Source organism: Chiloscyllium plagiosum, unplaced genomic scaffold (assembly GCF_037043375.1).
Source record: "Chiloscyllium plagiosum isolate Xiang-an unplaced genomic scaffold, Cpla_swu_hap1 HiC_scaffold_38, whole genome shotgun sequence".
Classification (NCBI taxonomy): Eukaryota; Metazoa; Chordata; class Chondrichthyes; order Orectolobiformes; family Hemiscylliidae; genus Chiloscyllium; species Chiloscyllium plagiosum.
Window position 1 is genome coordinate 32,045,176 of NW_028270176.1, and position 17,917 is coordinate 32,063,092.

At 43.0% G+C, this 17,917-nt stretch overlaps 1 protein-coding gene across 1 annotated transcript in view; it reads left to right on the top strand.

The window, feature by feature from the left end:
- LOC148139408 (putative G protein-coupled receptor 139) overlaps positions 1–17,917 on the top strand; it is a 33,934-nt gene continuing 16,017 nt past the window's right edge. The window contains exon 1 of the mRNA XM_087980937.1: positions 1–73. Coding sequence (XP_087837063.1) covers positions 1–73 — 73 coding nt within the window. The remainder of the gene's footprint in view (positions 74–17,917) is intronic.

Sequence of the window (17,917 nt, forward strand, 5' to 3'; positions counted from 1 at the left end):
ATGGGGGAAGAGCAGGATGTGAGGAATCTAAGATCAGCCAAGATCCGATTTATTGGTGAAGCAGGCTCCTGGGGTAATTTCTTCAGGTTTTAGGGTTTGTTCTGCCCATGCCCCTGATCGCCTCATCACCAGCCCCCCACTCCTTCACACCCCCATATCACCGTCAGTTCCAAGGACACTGGGCAACCTCTTTCCTCTCTCCATACAACTGAAGATTCTCATTCCTGGTAACATTCCTATCAAATGGCACTGCAGCTTCCCCAAGGTCACTCCTTCAATCAGTCCATCCACATCCCACTTCCAATGTAATCCATCAAATATCTCACCATAAAACACAGACAGAACTATAAACACCACATTCAGTAACGGGGAAGATCTCCTCACCTGGAACACAGACAATTGCAAAGAAATGGAAGAAAGCGAATAAGACCTGCAGAATTATTGGTCCTTGCATTGTTAATGTTGGGTGATCTCATTCATTAACTCTCGCGCAGGGCTTGGAGTCTGGACTGAGCTCCTGGGATAAGAATCAACACTCCCTTATACATGATCGTAAACCACGTGTGTGACGGCTGGTGTCTGTTCCAGTCTATTAAACACTCTCTTCAAACCCATCCATATTGCTTTGTGCATTCCCACAACACCGGTATATTCCATGTGGAACTGCTAAAGGATTGTGAAAAGTACTCCTCTAAGGATATTCCTCTGAAAAATAATTGTGCTTATTTCCCAAACTCTATTTTGACAGCGTTTGTTTTTCTTCCTTCTGTTCACCATTGCCTTCTATCAGTTTTGTTTCCCATATCAGTCGCTCAATATATTATTGTCCATGGTGGGTTCACACCCAGGAATGTCGTACCAGCAATAGACTGCAGTCCTTTATCTTCTCAAGAGAGAGTTCCCAACTGTTCTGTTAACACTAAGTACCACAAAAATATTACTGGCAATTGAAACGGTCTTAAAATTATAAATAACTTTCTGTATCTCAAACAGATAACAATATTCACATCAAAATCTTTTGCAATGAATATCAACTTGTAACAATCTTCCACTGAAGAAAGCAATGAAGCAATCACATGGATTCCAACCGAGCCCATGGCTGCTCCATCAATTGGAGTCCAACTCAACCCATCTCCATTCAACTGGGTCCATTGGAACTCAACTGAGCTCAGCTCATGCAGCTTTCACACGCCTGAACTCACTCTGTTCCAGTTCAACATAACACCCAGGTGCAATGAGTCCACTTGCAAAGGAACGCAATGCTGTGGCACATTTAACAACAGTTATGTATTTGTCCAGATTGCCAAGTTGCTTAATTTGACCCAGTTGGACAGAGCTGCTGCCAATTTTGTGTTTTTCTGTTTGAGGTATGGATCCTGTGTTATAAATGCTGACAAATATTGAACAAGCTAATCAAAGTAGAGGTGAAAAAAGACATAATTTGTTGAAGGTTTTCTCTGACAATCATCTGGGCAAAGAACGCAAATTCAATCTGAAAACCAGCATTGATACTGTATGGTTCAGTGTTAGGGCAAAGAGTGGGAATGTTATCTCTTACCAACGAACATGACACAGTTGTTAAGGAAGTGATGAGGTAAATGAGCAGGGCATTTGAGCTTGGTGACAAAGTAAGAAAAGACGACTTTCCACTTGGAGGAGCAACTGAAATTTTGACTTTTCGTACAAAATAACTGTTGGAACTGCCTTGTGTCATGGAAATGTCAGCTGTAGTAGTTTCTATAGAACAAGGACTGCAACGTTTCACCAAGAAAGCAGGTACATGTATCCACATGGGACAATCCATGTATAAATGTACAGAAACATTGAAGATGGTCAGAGCAGTGCCAGCCTTTCTCAATGCTGTTTGAAATGGAAAACGAATCCTGCTAAGTTTCAGTTTGATAAACCCTTAGTTATACTTGATCTGTGTAAGTTCATCACTGTGTAAGGGACTGTTCCTCGGGAAGCTAGTACTGGCCTTTGGAGAATGTACAGTGTGGATTCAGCTGAATGACAGGAGGAGATAAAGGATGGGATTATGTGTGTGGAAAGGGGGAAATAGGAACAGGAGTGTGGGCGGGGCAAACAGTCTTAAAATGTGAGACAAGTACATTGAAGGACTGAAATGATAAAGTACATCAATTATTCAGGTAGAGTGGGGATCTGGAAACCTTCCCCCCCAATCACTAACCATGCTGGGAATGAATTGCATCATGCATTGTTAGCACGGACACAATTCTCTTGCACAAACAGACAAAGGGCGAGTGAGGAAAATTGAGCTGCACCATCTGACTGAATGATATGCTGTACCAGTGGGCTTCAGAATTCACCCTTTCTGGGTCTCTGAAAGTGGGGTCCAACTGTCCCTTTCAACAGGGGATTTTCAGGGAGAGCAGAGGAGAGATGAGAGAGAGCTGTGAATTACTCAGTTATCTTGGTTTAGATTAGATTAGATTCCCTATAGTGAGGAAACAGACCCTTCAGCCCAACAAGTCCACACCGAACCTCTGAAGAGTAGCCCACCCAGACCCATTTCCCTCTAACACTTCGAGCAATTTAGCATGGCCCTAACCTAACCTGCACATCTTTGGACTGTGGGAGGAAACCGGAGTACCCGGAGGAAACCCACACAGACACGGGGAGAATGTACAAACTTCACAGTCGCCAGAGGCTGGGATCGAACCTGGGACCCTGGTCCTGTGAGGCACTGCTAACCACTGAGCCACTGTACCGCCAGTCTGCTGCCCATCTCAACCATGTCTCCCCTCAGTCACCTCTGCTCCAAGGAAAAGAAACCCACTCGGTCCAATTTCTCCACATAACTGAAACTCTGTCCAGCCCAGACAACACGCTGGTAAATCTCCCTCTGTACCCTCTCCAGTGTAAACACACCCCTCCTATCATGTGGATTCCAGACCTGCACATAATACTCTCGCTGTGGTCTAACTGAAGTGCACTGGAAATCCAGCCCCACTATTCACCAAGTTCTCAAGAATGTGAGCATTTCATGAAAGGACCATATTGCCCAATTGTGCACAAATATCCAATTTCCGTTCAAGGAATATGCACATCTGTTTTTTTCCGCATTATTGAGAAAATAACTATTGAATTGCAATCAAATTATTATGTGTTGAGACAAAATCAAATCAAGGAAACACAAATTAATAGCTCCATTTCAGATGTGTTGATTCTTTTTTTTAGATTCTTTCAATGATAAACGAGGTTGTGGGGACACCAATTCTCAGTCTCCCATTCACTGCTTGAAAATTTGTCATTTCTGTTTGTGTGGAAGTGATTTCCATTTGTCCCTTTGAGCAGAGGGTTTTCAGGGAGAGCAGAGGAACGCTGAGAGGGAGTGCTGAGCTACCAGGGTGTCTTCATTCAGTTCTCCATGTAGAAAGGAGAGAGTGATAGGGATGCTCTGGCCCTTACACCTGTATTCTCCACACACTTGGCTGCACTGACCTGCCCAGGAAACAAACAAGAGATTGTCAATGTGCTGAGCTCTCCTGAACACACAACAACTGGTGCTGATTAAAAACCAATCAAATTGTATCTTGCCCTGAACATATCCTCTGCTTCACACACAAGCACAGATCCACGTGTAAATACACTTTCCTTCTGTTTCACACAGACAGATATACTCACACAAGCACACAGACACACACACACAATCACAGAGACACAGACACATGTACACTCTCTCTCTCACACACACACACAAAGACACAGACACATATACACACTCATGCATGCTCTCTCACACAGAATCACATGCACACACACAATCACAGAGACACAGACACATGCACTCTCTCTCACACATACAAACACACACAATGACACAGACACATATACACACTGATGCACACTCTCTCACACAGAATCACATGCACACACGCACACACACAATCACAGAGACACAGACACATGCATGCTCCCTATCTCTCACACACACACACAAAGACACAGACACATATATACACTCATGCACGTGCTCTCTCACACAGAATCACATGCACACACACACACATTTACAGAGACACAGACACATGCACGCTCTCTCTCTCTCTCTCTCACACACACACACACACACAAAGACACGTGCTCTCTCACACAGAATTGCATGCACACAGGAACACGCAGACCCTCTCACACACACAACAATTTTTTGAGACACTCTCTTGCTGTCCCAACAAGACAATAATGTATATAAATCTGTCAACATGCTCTACTAATTGTTTAATATTGAACCGATTTTACTATACAGTTTTGTTGGTTAAAGAGCAACATTTTGCTCCATTTTTGGTCCACAGATAATAATAAGCATGCCTCTACACTTAAGAGAGATGAAGACCCTTTCCCAAGATGCATCTCTTCAACAAGTGCCTAATATATAGACAACAGAGAAGAAAACTTATCTTCATTAGTACTGAATCATCCCAAATTCAAGTTTTTTAAAAATAATCTTTTGTCACCCTCCTTATAAATTGTTAACTTAATTCATTGATTTTACATCCTAGACAATTCATATACTTTCGCATTATCATTCCCACTGAAGGGACAGCCCCTAACGCCATCTTTTTGAAACAGATAACAGAGGTTGGTTATTGATGAGGTCAGTCCCTGGGAATGGGTTCCAGCAAGTCTGGAAAAGGCAGGGTGCAGATGTTGAATGGTAACTGGGACATCATGGAGGAGAGGGTCAGTCTGTCAGGGAGTAGTCAGAGATTGGATTGGCTTTGGACTGCGTTTCCTGTCAATCTGAATATTCAGCATACAGCATACAGATTTCAATCTTCATACCCAACTTCCCTAATCAGCTCTTGGAAGCTCAGAGAACAGAAAACTAAGTTATAAGCATAATTGTCTTTATCTGAGTGAACTGTAAAGGTGGATCTGATCCACATCTTCAGAGAATCCACCAAGAAACCAACATCCCTGCCCATGAACCATCCTAAAAACCACTTAAATACTCTGGCCAGCATTCTTATATCCTTTAATGTATCCAAGCACTGTGTGTTTTTTTGTCTGTCCATCTGCTGTGTGAATGAGACTGAAAACAAACCTATAGAAATGTAAAGTGTAGATCAATTGGATTACTTTGCTGTTTATATTTATTCTGCAAACATTACTCCTTTTTTTAATAAATTGCTGAGTGTTCTGTTTAACACACAAAAAGCAATGTCTTGAATTGATTATTGGCAGAGTCTGAAACAGATATTTAGAAGTCTAATTAGGAAGCATTGTGTCAATTTTAAGGGTCTATGAATGATTTAAATTTATAGCGTTGTGAATACAGAGGGAGGGAGGATGATTTAATCCATCTGTCTGTCTCCATGTTAAAAGAGTACTTTAATATCATGTGACTTTTCCCAGTCGCAATGGAAAATGAAATGCATCATGGGATTGCAAACTGATGATCCACATCACTCTCCTCGTGCTCTGATATTCGATGTCAGGGCAAATGGATCAAAGGGTATATGGAGAAAGCAGGAACAGGGGACTGAGTTGGATGGTCAGCCATGTTCCTACTCAATGGTGGAGTGCCTGATTGGACTACTCCTGATCCTATTTTCTATGGCCGTTTAAGATCATTTTGACAACACAGCATCATACATCACTTGAAGATTCTTATAACAGAACTGGAACAACTCTCACAACATGCAATTTATTCAGCCACAATAAATACATGCATCCCTCTGAATACCTTTTTAAAACATGCGTAGAGTGAATTTCGATATGTCATGGACTCCGAGAGAAAGGGAATCAATAATAATCTTCGGTCAAAAACATGCGGCTATTAAACACCTCGCACGTGTTTCCCATCCACTGCTTTCAGTTTTGAACTGGGGCTGTGACATTGAAGAGTATCCAGAATGGTTGACTTCTTAAGGGGCATTCAAGGATTGGAGGTCAGGGTCAAATCGTGAGGGTTTGGGTTTAGATTAGGATTAGGGTTAGGGTTAGGATTAGGTTTAGTGGTAGGTTTAGGGTTAGAGGTCAAATTTAGATTAGGTTTTGGGTTAGTTTTAGGGTCAGGTTTAGGGTTAGGGTTAATGTTAGGTTTAGGGTTAGGGTTAAGGTTAGGGTTAGGATTAGGGTGAGGGTTACAGTTTTGGTTTGTGTTATGTTTAGGGTTAGGATTAGGGTTACTTTTAGGGTTAGGGTTAAGGTTAGGGTTAGCTTTAGGGTTAGGGTTTGGCCTATGGTTAGAGTTAGGGTTGTGGCCAGGGTTAGGGTGAGATCTAGGGTTATGGTTAGGTTTAGGGTTCAGGTTAGGATTGGCTGACCAGCACTGCTCCTCCCTTGATTAACCACATCAACTACAAGCATCTGCCAGGCCCCGAAAATAACAACATTGTGTTGCCAAATTGTCTGCAGTGTCCTTCGAGCAGTGTTAACCTGTATTATCTTTCCAGGCCATTTCCAAACTGTAATAAGCAATGTTTTGCTCTGTCATCTTTTTTAATAAATATACATTGCTGCTCAAAGTTCAAATTTAATTCAACAATTTCATCTCCTCGTTCAAATCCAAAACTAAGAAAAATCAGTCGTTAACAGAGAAGGTACAACATGACCTACACTGCATTTACAAGGACCACATTGCAGGCTGGGGAATCGTCTCATAGTCATGCTGTGAAAAATAGCAATTTATTTATAAAAATGCAATACAGATATTGAACAAGGCAACATGGCTAATATCTCAAATGTAAGCCCAATCATCATAGATCATATTCACTCACTCACATATCATTCACAGGCACTGATTTTATAAAGATATTTCCATCCAATTCTCGCAGAGTGGGTCGCCCTCATCAGGAATACCAGCAGTACCCCACACTGAAAGAGGTGAGGCCATGAGGTGTCGGGCCTTTGATATTTGGATCAGATTTTGTTCTGTCAATTTCAGGGCATTGGGAGGGGAGGTGATGGGGTTTTGTGTGTAAGGAATGGTTGAATCTTTTCAGATTTACCAGCGCTCAGAAACTCTGATAAGGAACTTTCATGAACAATGGAGTTTGGAAACACTTCCAGAATTGGACAGTGTTGCATTCAGCAATGAGAGAAATGTTCCCACCCTAAACTCAGGATTTGTGCTAAAGTCAAGGAAGATTAAATACTTTGAGACCAAGAAAGGTCCACGGAGGGATATGTACCACTGGGAAGCTGCAGATCCACCTGTGTTTGTTACTGAAATGCAGGGAGTGATTCATTGATCAGAGTGAATGAATATTTCGGAGCCCTCTTCAGCTCCTCTCTGAATTTACTCTGGGTCAGGGCATAAAGGGCAGTGTTTGTACAGGAGCTCAGGTAGAAGAGCATAGTCCCAGATATGTCAGCGATCATAACAGGATGGTCATAACTGGGGTAAAAATGGTTGTTGGTAATCTTCATCAGTAAGAAAACACTGATCTTGGTCATCCACAACAATATAAAACTGCCCGAGACAACAAACAGCAGGATGATGGATTTCCGCCTGTTGACCATCTCTGCATCTCCTCCCTGGTCCCTGTTACTGGGAGCTCGGAGACCCCTGCGTGCCCGATTTGCCAAGACAATGTGCCTGACGGTCAGAGCATTGAACAGCAGGATCAGGAGGTAGGGGATCAATGGATTAAGAAGCTGGCAGAGCCAGAAAAATGCCACCCATCCTGGCAAGGTGAAGAACTCTGGTCTAATGCCACAACCCCAGGGCACCCCACCCCATGTGCCATATGGTTGGGACTTAAATTGTAAAGGGATATTCCTCAAAATGTTCACCAGGCAAACAGTGCTTACCACGGCTGTTGCTGTTTTCTCAGAGCAATATCTGGCTTTCAGATTGTGGCAGCAAATGGCCACAAAGCGGTCAAAGGTGAAAGCGATGGTCAACCAGACAGAGCAGTCAACAGCAGCACAGGCCAACATAGCATTTACACTGCACACTGCTGTGTAGAGCAAGAATGAGAGTGGGAAATATCTGTTACCAAGTACATTGATTATTACACCAAACAAAATGACCAATCGATCTGCTGTTGCCATGGAGATTAAATTGAGGGAAATGCCTTTGGTGATGCCACACTTGCCCCAGCAGAGAATCATAATTCGGCTGGAAGATGAATTGAGAAGTTTGTGGATACAGTGCATCACAAGCTATGGTTGACACAGTGAATATCCACACAACTGACAAAGATGGTGCTATAGTGTTACTCTCACTGATCTAGCAAGCTAAAGCACATAGTTAACACTGCCAGGGGAATTTGTTCAAATCCTGTTATTACAAATGGCTAAATTTAAAATTGCTAAAATCTGGAATAAAGACTTGTTTTAAAGGCTAGCATGTAACAACTACTGATTGTCTTCAAAACTCACGAAGCCCACTAATGTGTTCCTTTCCAAGGGTGTTGTGCTCTGTTAGTGTACCTGTACAATCTTCCTTCCAACATAATAGCTCAATTCTGCTTAAAATATCTGATCAATCCTATTATTATGACAGAGGAAGAACCAGCCAATGCAAAACTGCCTCCTGATCACTGGATTTGCAAAACAATCAAATGAAAACATGCAATGTCCTGCAAATTTGCTTAATTGTTCTTAACCAGAGAGTATAACTAATACATCTTGTGCCTCAAGTTTGTAACAAAAAAAATTATTCACAGCAGTACACACATAGTCAATAAGACAATTTAAACAATATCTCCAAGTTAAACTCAATAATTCTTCGCATATACATTCATTCACATGTTAACAGACTGATAAAAGTAAAAAAAATGTAGTTTTCAGTACAACTATCTTAATAATGAATACTAGGTTATTATAAAACCTTTTGATGGCGGGTTGTATCACAGACACTTGAAATGTGAAACTTTCTTGAACTCTGAATTCACTGGTGAATACAAGAAGCTTTCTCAGACCTCTGGACACTTTTAATAATTTCTTAAATTATTTTCTCAGAATTTTCAACAACTCTATAACTCGGGGGAGATGAGAGAACAAAGCAGAAGTAGCACCATCCAGAAGCTTTTGAAAGAAAAGGAAAACCTGCCTCGTTCTTGCAACCCCAGCAGAATGAGTTGCTATGGATCACACCAAACTCCCTCAAAGTATATGAAAAAGATAGCATAGACTCTAATTTTTCTTATTTTTAGAGGTAATATAAGGTTTTGTGCTCCAGCTGAAATTTGATTGTTCACACCAGGCTTGAAGCAAAACACACTTCAATCTTATGCTACAGTTAAAATACAAACACAACAAAGTAGACTTGATGCACTTAACTCCAGTGGAAACATAACATGATTTTAGCTTATTTAACGACTGAACAGCATCTGTCAAATATTGTAATGAAGATCTGCATCCCTGGGATTAGCGGGGGGTGGGGGGGGGGGGGGGGGGTATCCTCTCTGTTCCATAATCGGTCAATAAACACTTGCAATTCTGTTTCTGCAAGCATTCACACTTTATTCAAACTCGGCCGGGCACAGATTATCCAGTCACACAGACATTAGACACTCCCGTGTTCCTTGGAGAAACTGTGTACATGACTTAAGACAAAGACAATTTTATGCTTTTTTTGAGAGAAGTGCAGGCTATAATCACAGAGTACATTCAAACAATTAACAATCAATTTGAATGAAATGACTTTATTGACAGCAACTTAGCTCAATGATGTTTCCCGGGAACCACACTTGTTTTTCAACATTCAAGTACTCCTATCTCATGAACCTAGTCTCTGCACCTGCACTTGCAAGTTCTGTTAGTAATGTCTTATCTTGTCTAATTATTTCTACGCTATAAAGGAAGCATTGTCTGCTAATCTTTGTTGAGACAGACTGTGGTTAATTCAGCTTTTAGCAGGGTTAAAAGCCATTTTCTGCAGTTTTAAGCAGAATTGACAATTTGCAGCCTAGAAGTCATTTTGTCATGCTATTTGCATCAAGAAGCCATTTTATTGCTGCCTTTGAAGTTAAGAGCATGTATTAAATGGTTGTTCCTGACTACAACTAGTTATTCCAGCCGAGATTCAGCTTTCAGATCCACGGTAATATCTTGTAAACACACACTTGGCAAAGGCAAATACAGTTTAAAAAATTGTCTCACTTGTAATTCTAGCAGCAGGAAGATTACCCAAACTTTTAGTTGTAAGAGGCAGAGGAATAGCAATTTCCACTTTCAGCTTCAAGACCCAGCAAACAGTGAAAGTAAAGTTTTCCCATGTGCTTCACTATCCTCAATTACTTTAACTTTAATAATATTTTTCATATATCCCTTTTCTTTACAACATGCTCGCAAAATATATTCTGAATGTTCATTTTTTTGGCACGGACGTGATGGGCCAAAGGGGCCTGTGTCTGTGCTGTACTGTTCCATGTTCTAAAAGCTAACCTGTCCTTGCAAAACTGGATGGTTCTCTCATCCAAAGCTGCAACTTACACAAGACTCCTTCAACGATTGAGTTTTATATGATGACATACCCATCAGAGATTGACAGAATTATAGAGTTCAGAAGGATCCCAATCCATTCATAACACTGACTCAAAAGAAATATTCAACTATCCTCACAGTCTCATTGCTCTGAACTTTCCTGACAGTTTTTTCTTTTGATTTTGATCTTTTCCTGCACTTATTCAAAACTCCCTTAGAAATTGTTCCCCTTTATATTATCCCAACATTTGCTCAGGAAGGGAACTAAAAGTATCCTGATTGTTGCATAGATTCAAATCTTATTTCACATCTGGCCTTTTCAAAAATCCTTTCCTCTGGCATGAAAAATAATCTTGCATTGAAACATTATTTACCCTTTACTTGCACTGTGTTACACCATGATGGCAACTCTTCTGCCAATTAAACCAAACAGCCAGAAAAACTTACCTCGCCTCGTAATCTGTTAAAGTATGAGTGACAGAGAACTATCCAAATTCCACTTTCCACAAATAAATTCCCTGTTAAATTTACAGCAATTTAATGTTTTTAAAACCAGACAGTGGTTTTAGTATCTTGGGGCATAATTTAAACTGATTGGTTAAATTTGAACTGCTGTGTAAACAAGGAGGAGAAAGTGAGGGCTGCAGATGCCGGAGATCAGAGAGAAGACTGTGTTGCTGGAAAAGCTCAGCGGGTCAGGCAGCGCTCAAGGAGCAGGACTATAGACATTTTGGACATAATCCTGATGAAGTGCTTTTGCGTGAAACATTGATTCTTCTGCTCCTCAGATGCTGCCAGACCTGCTGTGCTTTTCCAGCACCACTTTCTCGACTGCTGTGAAAATAATTCTGGTATCTAAATTACAGCTACAAGTTACATCTTCAAATTGTCCAGTGCACTTTGGGCCTGCAGTCAGTCACAGGCCCTTCTTTCCTGAAGAAGGGCCTGTGCCCGAAACGTCGAATCTCCTGTTCCCTGGATGCTGCCAGACCTGCTGTGCTGTTCCAGCAATAAAGTTTCAACTTTGATCTCCAGCATCTGCAGACCTCACTTTCTCCTGACAGGTGCTTGCCAACTTTCAACTCTCTTAAACATACAGTACATGCCTTCAACTTCATAACAACTGTCATAGCTTTAAAAACCTAAATAATTTCTCAACGTCCCTCTCAGTTCTAAGGTCAATGCTCAAGTTCTTTCATCTATCACTACACTGAAGATTCTCATCCTTAGTGCAACTATCTTCCCGAGTACAATGCATGAAACACTGCAGAGATGTGATGCTCTGTGCTCCCAGTTTCTGGGTTAATAGCTTCACTGTAATATCACAAGGTCCCAGATTTCGAAGTCACATTTCTGATGCCTAACCATTAAATAGAGACAGACTACAATCATTTAAACAAGGTGAGATGATCTTCTCACCTGGAATACAGACAACTGCAAGGTAACTTGCAGAAAACAAACCGAATCTCTCAAACTATTGGACTTTGCATGATGGGTGACCCTATTCTCTGAGTCCGCAGGCAAATTTCAGAAACCGAATTGTCAATGATTCCTCATATACACAGAAAGATGAGCCCGTTGTGATACAATCCATGTTACATCCAGTGTACTGAGCAGACTCATTAAGCAAATTCCTGTGATGTTGTACATTCCCTCTGCACTGGCCTTTTGAAAATAGAAGAAAATAAAAATCCTAACCTCTCCCCTTTCCCACCCCAAGACTTTCATGAACAATTAAGTGGTCTGTTTTTCAAACTGATCATTGCAGCGTTGGCTATGATTGGTTTTGGAAAGGGGAGCTTATTTGAATTTGCTCCTTACGTCAGTCACCAAGATCCTGTGGGTGTAGTGACTGAAGCCCAGAGTTGTGTGAGTTTATACTGTTCCCCTGGACATTGTGGACAGCGAATAAATTCTCAGCTCGAAACCAAGGGAAATCTCCCTTGTTCTGCTACTGTTGTAGAAAGTTACCATTTGAGCTATAAAGGACTCATTGTATTCAATATATGTGGAAGTTGGATCCTCCCACTCCAGAACAGGGCCCCAGAACAGACACATTGAGTGCCTCCATCAGAAATAAAGTTGATCTTTCCCTGAAATCTCCCTTTGGGGAACCAGCCTTCCTTTTCTCCCAGAATTCAGTTCAGTTCTCGCCCATGTTGACGCTCAGATGGTGATGTTTTGGTTGGGCGAGAGTGCCAAGGCATGTGGAGGCATGGTGGTCGAGCAAGGAGAGGGACGGAGCAGCCATGGTGTGACAGAATGGGCTCAGAGGGCAGAATGGACTCCTTCTTTGATTTTTCTACCCTTTTGTACCTGAGCACGTGAGGGAAAATCTCACATCACAGAATGGCCAATTGGGAGACTTTATAAGTGACAAGAAATGAAACATTGCACACAGCAGTAAGATTCCTCATTCTACGTACAACAGTCAGTGGGTATTAGTCAAAACAAGAACAAATCAACAACATGATAGTGTCCAAGCTGATTGTCCCATGAGACAGAATGATACCTGGCTTGATAGATCATCTTGAAACATAAAACATAAGAGCATGAGAAGGCCATTCATCCCAATGATTTAATGCCAATCCCATTTGATATGATCATGGCTGATCATCCAATTCAGTCCTGTGTACCTGCGTTCTCCCCCATACCCTTAGATCCCTTTAGCTTTCAGAACTATATCTGACTCCATCTTGAAAACATTCCATGTTTTGCCCTCAGCAGTTTGATATGATAAACAATTCCAGAGGCTCGCCACACTATAGTTGAAGATATTTGTCCTGGTGTCAGCCTTAAATGGTTTATCCCGTCCCTTAAACAGTGACCTTGATTCTGGAATCATTAATTTTTGGGGTTTGTTAATCTCGTGGTTTGTCACTGTGACATACCCACACCATGGCATCAAAGGCTTTGTTGACAACAGAAGTTTATTGGAAAACAGAGACAAAAAACAAGCACTTATTTAGCACAGAAGACTGTTTTCCATGAGCTTAACATTCAAAATATTCAACATTTCATGCAAACCTGTCCTTCAGGAGACTCATGCAAAGAGAAATCACATGCCTCTGCCATGTATTTCAGTTTCTCATTGACGAGTTCCTTCTGCAGTCTTTCCCATTGTCTATGGAGACAAGTTCACAATGGTTTTTGAAGAAATGGTATTTTCATAGAAGTATTTGGTTCTAAAGTTTCTCACTTCTATGGACTGGTGTATTTTCATCCAATCTTTCAGGAATCTCCACAAACAGTTTGAGGGACTGAGGGTGGAACAGATACGGAGGATGTTGGAAAAGTTGGAGGGTGTTACTGAGATAGGGAGGAGGTGTAGTGACGGGAAGGTGTTACAAAAGTAGGGAGGGCTATAGAGACTGGGTGCAGTTGCAGAGGTAGGGAGAAGTAGAGAGGCTGGAGGGGGTTACAGAGATAGGGAGGAGGTGTAGGGGCTGGAGGGGGTTACAGAGATAGGAAGGGGGTGTAGGGGTGGATGAGGTCACAGAGATAGGGAGGGGGTGCAGGGACTGGAGGGTGTTGCAGAGTTAGGGAGGGGTTGTAGGGACTTGAGGGGGTTACTGAGATAGGGAGGGGGTGTAGGGGCTGGAGGAGATTACCGAGGTAGGGAGGGGGTGTAGGGGCTGGAGGGTGTTACAGAGTTAGGGAGGGGTTGTAGGGACTTGAGGGGGTTACAGAGATAGGGAGGGGGTGTAGGGGCTGGAGGAGATTACAGAGGTAGGGAGGGGGTGTAGGGGCTGGAGGGTGTTACAGAGTTAGGGAGGGGTTGTAGGGACTTGAGGGGGTTACAGAGATAGGGAGGGGGTGTAGGGGCTGGAGGAGATTACAGAGGTAGGGAGGGGGTGTAGGAGCTGGTGTGGGTTACAGAGGTAGGGAGGGGGTTGTTGGCCTGTCGATCAAAAATAGAACAAAGTTTGCTCTTTAATCAAGAAAATAGCAGTAAAGTTTGTTCAATATTAAAATAATTATTTGAGCATATTGACAGTTTTACTTACATTGTTGTCTGGTTCAGACAGCAAGATCATATCTTAGAATAATTGTGCATGTGAGATACTCTGTGTGTTTCTGTGTGTGTAGGTGTATGTGTGTGTGTGAGGGAGAAAGCGAGTGTGCATGTGTTTGTGTGTGTGAGGGAGAAAGCGTGTGTGTATGTGTTTATATGTGTAAGTGTGTGTATGTGTTTGTGTGTGTGGGAGAAAACATGTGTGTGTGTTTGTGTGTGTGAGGGAGAAAGTGTGTGTGTTTGTGTGTGTGTGTGTGTTTGTGTGTGCATCTGTGCGTGTTTGTGTTTGTATATGTGTGAGGGAGAAAGTGTGTGTGTGTGAGTGCATGTGTGAGTGTATGTGTTTGTGTGTGTGTGTGAGGGAGAAAGTGTGTGTGTTTGTGTGTGTTTGTGTGTGCATCTGTGCGTGTTTGTGTTTGTATATGTGTGAGGGAGAAAGTGTGTGTGTGTGAGTGCATGTGTGAGTGTATGTGTTTGTGTGTGTGTGTGAGGGAGAAAGTGTGTGTATGCGTATGTGTGTATGTGCGCGTGTGCGTGGGAGAAAGTGTGGGTGTGTGTGTGCGCACATGTGTGTCTATGTGTGTGTGTGTGTGTGAGAGAGAGAGACGGTGTGTTCAGGGCAAGACAAAATTTGATTTGCTTTTACTCAACACCAGTCGTTGTGTGTTCAGGAGAGCTCACCACCGTGACAATCTCTTGCCTGATCCTGGGAGGTCACTACAACCATTTATGTGGACAATACAAGGGTAAGGATCAGCCTGTGAAGACAGAGCATCCATGTCCCTCTCTCTCCTGAGAAATCCTGGTAGTTCAGCACTCCCTCTTGGTGTTCCTCTGCTCGCTCTGAAAACCCTCTGGTAAAAGGGACAGTTGGAAATGAGTTCCAGAGAAACAGAAATGACAAATTTTCAAGCAGTGAACGGGAGACTGAGAATTGGTGTCCCCACAACCTCATTCATCATCAAACTTTTTGAAGAAATCAAAAGGATCTGAAAAGGATCAACACATCTGAAATGGAGGTATGAATTTGTGTTTCCTTGATCTTATTATATCTCAACACATAATAATTTGATTGCAATTAAATAGCTATTTTCTCAATAATGCGAGAAAACAAACAGGTGTGCACATTCCTTTAACAGAAATTGGATATTTGTGCACAATTGGGTAATGTGGTGCTTTCATCAAATGTTCATGTCCTTGAGAACTTGGTGAATAGTGGGGCTGGATTTCCAGTGCACTTCAGTTAGACCACAGCGAGAGTATTGTGTGCAGTTCTGGAATCCACATGATAGGAGGGGTGTGTTTACACTGGAGAGGGTACAGAGGGAGATTTACCAGTTTGTTGTCTGGGCTGGACAGAGTTTCAGTTCTGTGGAGAAATTGGACAGAGTGGGTTTCTTTCCTTGGAGCAGAGGTGACTGAGAGGAGATATGATTAAGATGTGTAACTGTATGAGGGACACAGACAGAAGAGACAGGAAGAGGCTTTCCCCATTGATTGGAGGCATGGATAACCAGGGAGATAGATTTGAGGTTGAGGCAGGTTGTTCAGATGGGATGTGAGGGAAATGCTCTCACATAGAAGGTGGAGGGAAAGTGGAACTCACTGCCTGTGACAGTGGGAGAGGCAGAGATCCTTCGAACATTGAAGAAGTATTTAGATGTGCACTTACAATGGCGAGATGTTCCAGGATATCGAGCAAGTGCTAGAAAATGGCATTAGAATAGTTCGGTGGTTGCTTTTGACCAGTGTAGAATCGATGTGCTGTTGAGATGATGACTGCCCCATAGAATCAAAAATGTTACTGCCCAATCTCCTAATTTCTTTAGCCCCTTCATTTCTGCCTCTCGCTGTAATTTCTTCCAGCCTCACGATGCTGTAATGTTCTTGGCCACTTCTGGCCTTTGCAGACTTGTTCCTCCAACTCTGCCATCCTACCCACCTACTTTTATGTTTTACTCAGTCACAGGATATGGGTATCACTATCTGGGACAGCATTTATTGTTCATCATCCCTGAGGATGTGCGACAGACTACATAGAGTGTGCTCCTATCTCTCTCTCTCTCCATCTGTCCTTTCTGTGCAGTGAACTAAACCAAGATAACTGAGTAGCTGACAGCTCTCCCTCACCTCTCCTCTGCTCGCCCTGAAAACCCCCTGTTGAAAGGGACAATTGAACCCCACTTTCAGAGACCCAGAAAGGGTGAATTCTGAAGCTCACTGGTGTGGCATGTCATTCAGTCAGATGGTGCAGCCCAATTTTCCTCATTCACCCTTTGTCTGTTTGTGCAAGAGAATTGTGCCCGTGCTAACAATGCATGATGCAATTCATTCCCAGCATGGTTAGTGATTGGGGGGAAGGTTTCCAGATCCTCACTCTACCTGAATGATATCAGTCCTTCAATGCACTTGGCTCACATTTTAGGACTATTTGCCCCACCCATACACCCGTTCCTGTTTCCCCCTTTCCACTCACATAATTCCATCCTTTATCTCCTCCTGTCATTCAGCTGAATCCACACTGTACATTCTCCAAAGGCCAGTACCATCTTCCTGAGGAGCAGTCCCTTACACAGTGATAAACTTACACAGATCAAGTGTAACCATGGGTTTATCAAACTGAAGCCTAACTGGGTTCCCTTTCCAATCCAAACACCATTGAGGAAGGCTGGCACTGCAGTGACTGTCTTGAATGTTTCTTGAATTCCTCGTCCTGATTGTCACGCGTGGATAGATGTATCTGCTTTCTTGGTGCAATGTTGAATTCTTATTTTGTAAAAAGTACCACACTGACCTTCCTGTGAGCCGAGGAACTTCCTACTGTTAGATTGCACGAAAAGTCAAAATTTCAGTCTCTCTGCCAGATGGAAAGTCATATTTTCATACTTTGTGACAAGGTGGGGGGAGGGAGGGGACGGTACACACTGCTGTTACTGAGCGTCGGTGGGGGAGGGAGGGGATGGTACACACTGCTGTTACTGAGCATCGGTGGGGGGAGGGAGGGAATGGTACACACTGCTGTTACTGATGGTCGGTGGGGGAGAGGGAGGGGATGGTACACACTGCTGTTACTGAGCGTCGGTGGGGAGGGAGGGGATGGTACACACTGCTGTTACTGAGCGTCGGTGGGGGGGGAGGGGATGGTACACACTGCTGTTACTGAGCATCGGTGGGGGGAGGGAGGGGATGGTACACACTGCTGTTACTGAGGGTCGGTGGGAGGGAGGGAGGGGATGGTACACACTGCTGTTACTGAGCATCGGTGGGGGAGGGAGGGGATGGTACACACTGCTGTTACTGAGCATCGGTGGGGGGAGGGAGGGGATGGTACACACTGCTGTTACTGAGGGTCGGTGGGGGAGAGGGAGGGGATGGTACACACTGCTGTTACTGAGCATCAGTGGGGGGAGGGAGGGGATGGTACACACTGCTGTTACTGAGCATCAGTGGGGGGAGGGAGGGGATGGTACACACTGCTGTTACTGAGAGTTGTTGGGG